The following is a 7206-nucleotide window of genomic DNA, read 5'->3' as shown; positions in this document are numbered from 1 at the left end:
GGATTTTTTTTGTCTCTGACAGGGTCTTGTCATTCAACACACTGTTTGCCCTAAATTGGTTTATGCTCTTCAATTTAGTTGTTAACTGCAAATGTAATTTGGCATGTTAAGAAAGCAGGCGTTTGGGGGGGGAGGGATGTGCAATCTGACACAGAATGGAACTGCTTTGGTTACCCCCAAATTAAACATGGTGGAGTGGAATTGCTGGGCCGGTGCTGTCAAGGGAGCGCAGGGTTGAGGGTGTAATTGCGACGCCGGCCTGCTGGGGAGGAGGAGGGCGCTGTTTCCGGAAGTGATGCAGCGACCCTTCAAACGGCCGCTCGAGGCGCAGAGACAGAGAGAGAGAGTTGGTGAAATGGCCGACGGTGTGGATCACATCGACATCTACGCCGATGTCGGCGAAGAGTTCAATCAGGTAATGATCGGTATCGGTGAGCCTCGGAACGAGGCCGCCGCTGGCCAGATATTGCTTTTTCGCCCCCCCCCCCCAAAAAAATACCCAACAGTTTTGTTTTAAAACTGTGGCCATCGCTCGCTGCTACACACTCGAAGGAGAGTAGGAGGGAACGGTGAAGTCGGCCTCGGTTCACTGAGCGGGGGAGGGAGGGAGAGGAGTGCAGCGGGAACACAGATTCCCAGGACCCCCTTCTCCTGGGGCCGCCCATTTCCCCCCCCCCCCAGCAGCCGGCACCGGACTCCTTATCGTCATTCGGGGATGGAGGTCCCGGGCCCGCTTCCCTCAAAAGCGAAGGAGGGAAGAGTGAGAAACTAGGCCGAGAGCTGCCTTTCTCTCCTCCCATTCAGCCCCCCCCCCCCCCCCAATGCTCTTCGTCCGGCCGAGGGTCCACCCCCCAGTGGTGCTTGGTTATTTTAAAAATCGCGTTGGGTAGTATTTTCTCTGGTCGTCCTCTTTGTAGCCGGTGGGTACCGCGCTGCCGAGCGAGGCGCTGCTTTTTTTTTCGGAAGAACAAAACATGACAACATGGCGCCCGAGAGCGGGAGGCGGGCGAGTAAACAGCAGCTATTTATTGCGTGTTCCCTACCCAGCACATTCCTGAGAGTCCCGTCTACCAACAAATGTTACTTAAAATCCTTCATTTATCTCAAAACAAGGTTGAGCAATTAAGGTGGGAAGATCTTAAATTGTTTAGAGTAGGAGAAGAAATGGCGCTGAAGTGAAATGGGGGAGGGGGAAGAGTTAAATGATCTGGAATGTCTTGTTATTTTCTACTCTTGGCTGCAGTCTTCCGTCAATCTGTTTTCGACGTCTAGTCTGACAAATTTAACACTACTTTAATGTTGTACGACCTGCATGCGAAGTGGCCAAAGTACAGTTTTAAATTATGCCACTGCCAAAAGGATTAATTCTCCAAATTTTCTTCAATTTCAGCATCACCACAATTGAGTTTGCAAATTGTAAATCCTATTCTCACCCCCCTCTCCCAAGTCCAGGTTGCACAAACATTCATCGATCAGTCGTCACATTTGTTGCTGAAGCTGTTCTACTTGTTTCTTGACGTAATTTAGTTAAATCAGTTCATTTGTTTTGAAAAAGTAATTAATTTACTATGAGGTGGTTTTTGGTGTCCTGAAGTTATACAAAATATATTCCTAGAATTATTGAAATTTACTGTGTTTTCAACCCATCATATCCAGGCACCTGAAAGAGCTACCCAACTAGTCCCATTCTCTAGTCCTATCTCTGTAATGCTCTAAATTAATAACTTTCAAATATATATTAACTCTCTTTTGAAACCTCTGATGAAATCTAACTCTACCTTTCCCCTGGGCAGTACATTCCAAATCCTACATATCTCACTTTCAACTTGTCTCTAGTCTGAGAAATATCCAAATATACCTAACTGTGTTTCCAACTTTCTAGCCAACTTCTAATCCATACTGCCAATGGCCTATCGATACCAAACATCTCATTTGCTAACCAACTTGTCATGTGACCCTGCATCACATGCTTTTTGTAGGTCCATGCACACAATTCAGATAATCCCCAGGACCTGATCAGGTGTACTCTAGAACTCTGTGGGAAGCTATAAGTGATTGCTGGGTCTCTTGCCGAGATATTTGTATCATCGATAGTCACAGGTGAGGTGCTGGAAGACTGGAGGTTGGCTAATGTGGTGCCACTGTTTAAGAAGGGTGGTAAGGACACGTCAGGGAACTGTAGACCGGTGAGCAAGTTGTTGGAGGGAATTCTGAGGCACAGGACGTACATATATTTGGAAAGGCAAGGACAGATTTATCAAGTGTCGTCATGGCTTTGTGCATGGGAAATCATGTCTCACAAACTTGATTGAGGTTTTTTGAAGAAGTAACAAAGAGGATTGATGAGGGCAGAGCAGTAGATGTGATCTATATGGACTTCAGTAAAGCGTTCAACAAGGTTCCCCATGGGAGACTGGTTAGCAAGGTTAGATCTCACTGATTACAGGGAGAACTCGCCATTTGGATACAGAACTGGCTGAATGGTAGACAGGGTGGTGGTGGAGGGTTGTATTTCAGACTGGAGGCCTGTAACCAATGAGTGCATAGGAGAAAGTAAGGACTGCAGATGCTGGAGATCAGAGTTGAAAAGTGTGGTGCTGGAAAAGCGCAGCAGGCCAGACAGCATCCGAGGAGCAGGAAAATTGATGTTTTGGGCATAAGCCCTTCTTCAGGAACTACTTGACCCTGAAAATCTGTCCTTTTCTAGTCTGGGATTTCAATTACTGACTCTTTAAAACCCTCTTCCAACATAATATGGTATCTTTATTTCCAAAGTGCTCTCCCTTTCTGAATTTGTCTACAGCTTATGATTATACTATTGTAAATTTTTTTATTATTCATAATTTTGTTCAGCTCAAGTCACCTCTTAAACTTCTCTGCTGAGGACAATAATCCCAATCTCTTTCAGCTTTTCTTGTATATAAAATTTCTTATTACTAGCATCATTCTAATATTTCCTTTGACTTACTGGCATCATTGTAATATTTCCTTTTTGACTCTCTCCAAGGCTTTAACGTGCTTAAGTAAGGTGCCTATAGCTGAACACAAAAGTTCAATTGTGATGTGACCCAACATCTGTAGAGGTGTAGCATCACCTCCTTGCTTTTATACTCTTTTACTTTGTATATAAACTGAAGTCCATATAGATCACATCTACTACTCTGCCCTCATCACTCCTCTTTGTTACTTTTTCATAAAACTCAATCAAGTTTGTGAGACATGGTTTGCCATGCATAAAGCCATGTTGACTATACCTAATCAGTCCTTGCCTTTCCCTGAAGAAGGGCTTACGCCCAAAACGTCAATTCTCCTGCTCCTCAGATGCTGCGTGGGCTGCTGCGCTTTTCCAGCACCACACTTTTCAACACCAATGGAGTGCCACAAGGATCGGTGCTGGGTCCACTACTTTTTGTCATTTACATAAATGATTTGGATGTGAGCATAAGAGGTACAGTTAGTAAGTTTGTATATGACACCAAAATTGGAGGTGTAGTGGACAGCAAAGAGGGTTACCTCAGATTACAGCGGGATCTTGATCAGATGGGCCAGTGGGCTGAGAAGTAGCAGATGGAGTTTAATTTAGATAAATGCGAGGTGGTGCATTTTGGGAAAGCAAATCTTAGCAGGACTTATACACTTAATGGTAAGGTCCTAGGGAGTGTTGCTGAACAAAGAGACCTCAGAGTGCAAGGTCATAGCTCCTTGAAAGTGGAGTTGCAGGTAGATAGGATAGTGAAGAAGGTGTTTGGTATGTTTTCTTTTGTTAGTCAGAATATTGAGTACAGGAGTTGAGAGATCATGTTGTGGCTGTACAGGACATTGGTTAGGCCATTGTTGGGATATTGCATGCAATTCTGGTCTCCTTTCTATCGGAAAGATGTTGTGAAACTTGAAAGGGTTTAGAGAAGATTTACAAGGGCTTTGCCATGGTTGGAGGATTTGAGCTAGAGAGAGAGGCTGAACAGGCTGGGGCTTTTTTCCCTGGAGTGTCGGATGCTGAGGGGTGACCTTATAGAGGTTTACCAAATCATGAGGGGCATGGATAGGGTAAATAGGCCAAGTCTTTTCCCTGGGGTCGGGGAGTCCAGAACTAGAAAGCATAGATTTAGGATGAGAGGGGAAAGATATAAAAGAGACCTAAGGGGCAACTTTTTCACGCAGAGGGTGGTACATGTATGAAATGAGCTGCCAAGAGGAAGTGGTGGAGGCTGGTACAATTGCAACATTTAAGAGGCAATTGGATGGATATATAAATAGGAAGGGTTTGGAGGGATATAGGTTGGGTGCTGGCAGGTGGGACAGATTGGGTTGGGATATCTGGTCAGCATGGACGGGTTGGACCGAAGAGTCTGTTTCCATGCTGTATATCGCTATGACTCTATGACGTGAACTGCCCTTCTCAAAGCTATGTAAACTATATGTTTCCGTATTTTTTTCTGTGTATACTTATCCTGTATTATGGCTTCTATCAGTTTCGTCCATTCTTAATATCAAGTTGACAAACCTGTAATGTCTTGCTTATCATTACCCCTTTCATAAACAATGGCACCATTTTTGCAATCCTCCAACTCCCCAGCCTGGAAAATGTCTGTCAACAGCTCCGCAAATTGCTCTCTCACCTCTCAGCAATCGAGGGTACATTCCATCTGGACTAAATGACTTCTCGATCTGGAGTTCTGCCAGCCTTCTTTGCACCTTCTGTTTATCTGTCACTATACTACTCATTGCTTAACACCCACATTTTCAACTGTGCCATTGTCACCATTTTCTTATTGGTAAAGACAGAAGTGCCGTACTTATTAAATACCTCTGCATACAATTTGCTTCAGTGAGCAGCTCACCCTCCTTATTCCTCATTGGTCCCATTCTATCCTTCACTAATCCTTTACTATTCATGTTTATTTTAATGCAGCCTGCTTCACCTTCAACATCCTTATTCCAAGCGTAACTCCTCTCCTGCATTTGTGATTTTCCTTCTGAATTTCTATTTCTATTACTGTTCCAATATGCACCATGTGTCTCCTTTTTCTTCGTTATGTTCTCATTGATATCTTTAGTCAACTACGAATAAAGGTAGTCTTTAGCTAGATATCTTTAGATAACTCATTTATTTCTCAACTAGCTTGCACCCTATTCCTTCTCTTTCGAAAGACCCTAATTTTTCATCCACTCTTTTATCCACCAAATTGCATTTCCAATCACCCAGCTCTGGTTCAACCTTTTGGTCTCTAAAACCAGCCTTTTTCTAGTCTGGGATTTTAATCATCAACTGACTTCTTTTCCCCCCTTTTCCAGCATAATATTTAACCTTATTATGATCATTATTTCCCAAGTGCTCTCCCACTCGAAATTTGTTCACTTGGCCTGCTTTGTTTCCTAGTACTGTACAAGATTCAGCACAACTCCCTCTTTGGTAGGACTGGAACTGATAGTACAACCATAAGCTGTAGACAATTATGTTTTAATCTCTGCATTTTATATAGAAACTGCACTAATAAACATTGACAATTCCAGAAATTCAATTAAATAAGCTTTTCCATATTTATCTGCATGCTTTTATTAAAACTAAGTTCTCGGAGCATCTCATTTGAAGACACAGAAGTTTAGTACAAATGTGGTTATTAAATTTACAAAGAGAATGATAAGAGAAAATGTATTTTGTTTACTAGGTGAAGGGTTAAGAATGGTTGGGGTGAGGAGAGACTTGAGAGGGAAAAGAAGATAACGTGCAACTTAGAATTTATGAAGTAGAGCAGGAAATTATTGTCGATGACTATATAAGCATGGCAGGAGTTTACTAGAGGAAAACAAACATTCTAGGCCACAGATGCTATCTGAAAAGTTCATTTTGAAATTCAGTACTCTTTCTATTTCATATGTAACACTACCAATTGATGCTTTTGGGTGAATGACATAAATAGGGGCAGGAGAAAATCATATGGCCCATCTTAGGCTTCAACTGCATTTTTCTGCTTGCTCCCCTTGTTGCTTGATTCCTTGAGACCAGAAATCTATTTCTGACTTAAATATATTCAGTGAGTATCCATAATATCTTAGGGTAGCGACTTCTAAAATTTCACAACTGAATGATGAAATTTCTGTACAACTGTAGCAAGGTTTCTCAATTCTTCTTGTATTCTACTCCCCTTGTAATAAAGATCAATATGCTAAAGCTATATGGTCTCAATTTAAGCATCTGAAACCTGGATGTTTTTATAAGCTGCCAAATAGGAATTAAAATTCATTTTAAATTAATAAAGTAACCTACCAGCTTTTTCAGCATGATGCTGCATCAGTAAGTGTGTCTCTGGACTAATAATTGGTTTTGCTCAGCAGTCTTTTTGCTGTGTTGAGTGGTGAAGTGCAGCCTGAAAACAGGCAAAATGTAAAAGCTGGCAATATTCATTTGGGAGGCTGTTGGTTTTGGAAAAAATACTTCTAATTGCTTGCTGTACCTGCCTGCTATGTTATGAAGTTCCATGCAGAGTCACACCCAAGTCTCTGAACACGTTTTAAAAGAAACAAATCTGCTTTCCTATTCTCAATGCCCACAGATCTGACCTGTCTGTATTTCTTAGTCTCCACAACTTGCATTTCCACCAAGCTTTGTATTCTTAGCAAGTGTAGATACCTTATTCTGCATCTGAGTTATTAAAATGGACTAAAAATACCTGAGGTCCTGACACTGAATTTTTTTTTTCTCTACTCCACTAATCATGAACTGCCAATGTCCCATTTGTCCTTGTTTTCAACCTCCTGTTTGTTAACCAATTCTTAATCCATGCTTTTTCAGTCCCTGCTCCATGAGTCCTTAACTTATATATTAACCTTTGGCACTTAATTGAGTTCCTTCTGCAAAATCCAAGTATACTATATGTACTGGTTCCACATTATCTACTGTAATAGTTACATTCCTAATAAATTTGTTGGCTAAATATCAATTTCCACAAACTTATAAAAATGTTGCCTTGTTCTAATCATATTATAACATTTCGTTAATAACAGGTTCTGACACTTTGCAGTTAATGATGTGAGGCTAAATGGCCTGTCGTTTCCTGTTTTTACACTCAATCTTGAATAAAGCTGTTATCTTTACTACCTATTAGTCTTCTGGGACTTTTCCAGGATCCAGGGAGTTTTGGAAAATCCTGAGGGTGTTGATCATGTTCTGGGGATTTTAGTCCCTTGCAATTTTGCAGGGCTTTT

The 7206-nt window shown here is 41.8% G+C and overlaps 1 protein-coding gene across 2 annotated transcripts in view; it reads left to right on the top strand.

The window, feature by feature from the left end:
- The first annotated feature begins 305 nt into the window (after positions 1-305).
- cpsf6 (cleavage and polyadenylation specific factor 6) overlaps positions 306-7206 on the top strand; it is a 53816-nt gene continuing 46915 nt past the window's right edge. Inside the window, exon 1 of one of the 2 annotated variants that reach the window (XM_072551711.1) lies at positions 306-415. In XM_072551711.1, the coding sequence (XP_072407812.1) occupies positions 356-415 (60 nt within the window). In that variant the 5' untranslated portion in view covers positions 306-355. Of the gene's footprint in view, positions 416-812; positions 921-7206 lie in introns of those variants that run through there. The other variant, XM_072551712.1, reaches the window with a different exon arrangement.

This window comes from Chiloscyllium punctatum, chromosome 32 (assembly GCF_047496795.1).
Source record: "Chiloscyllium punctatum isolate Juve2018m chromosome 32, sChiPun1.3, whole genome shotgun sequence".
Taxonomy (NCBI): domain Eukaryota; kingdom Metazoa; phylum Chordata; class Chondrichthyes; order Orectolobiformes; family Hemiscylliidae; genus Chiloscyllium; species Chiloscyllium punctatum.
The sequence above is the reverse complement of the archived record's forward strand: the minus strand, read 5'-3'. Positions and strand labels throughout refer to the sequence as shown.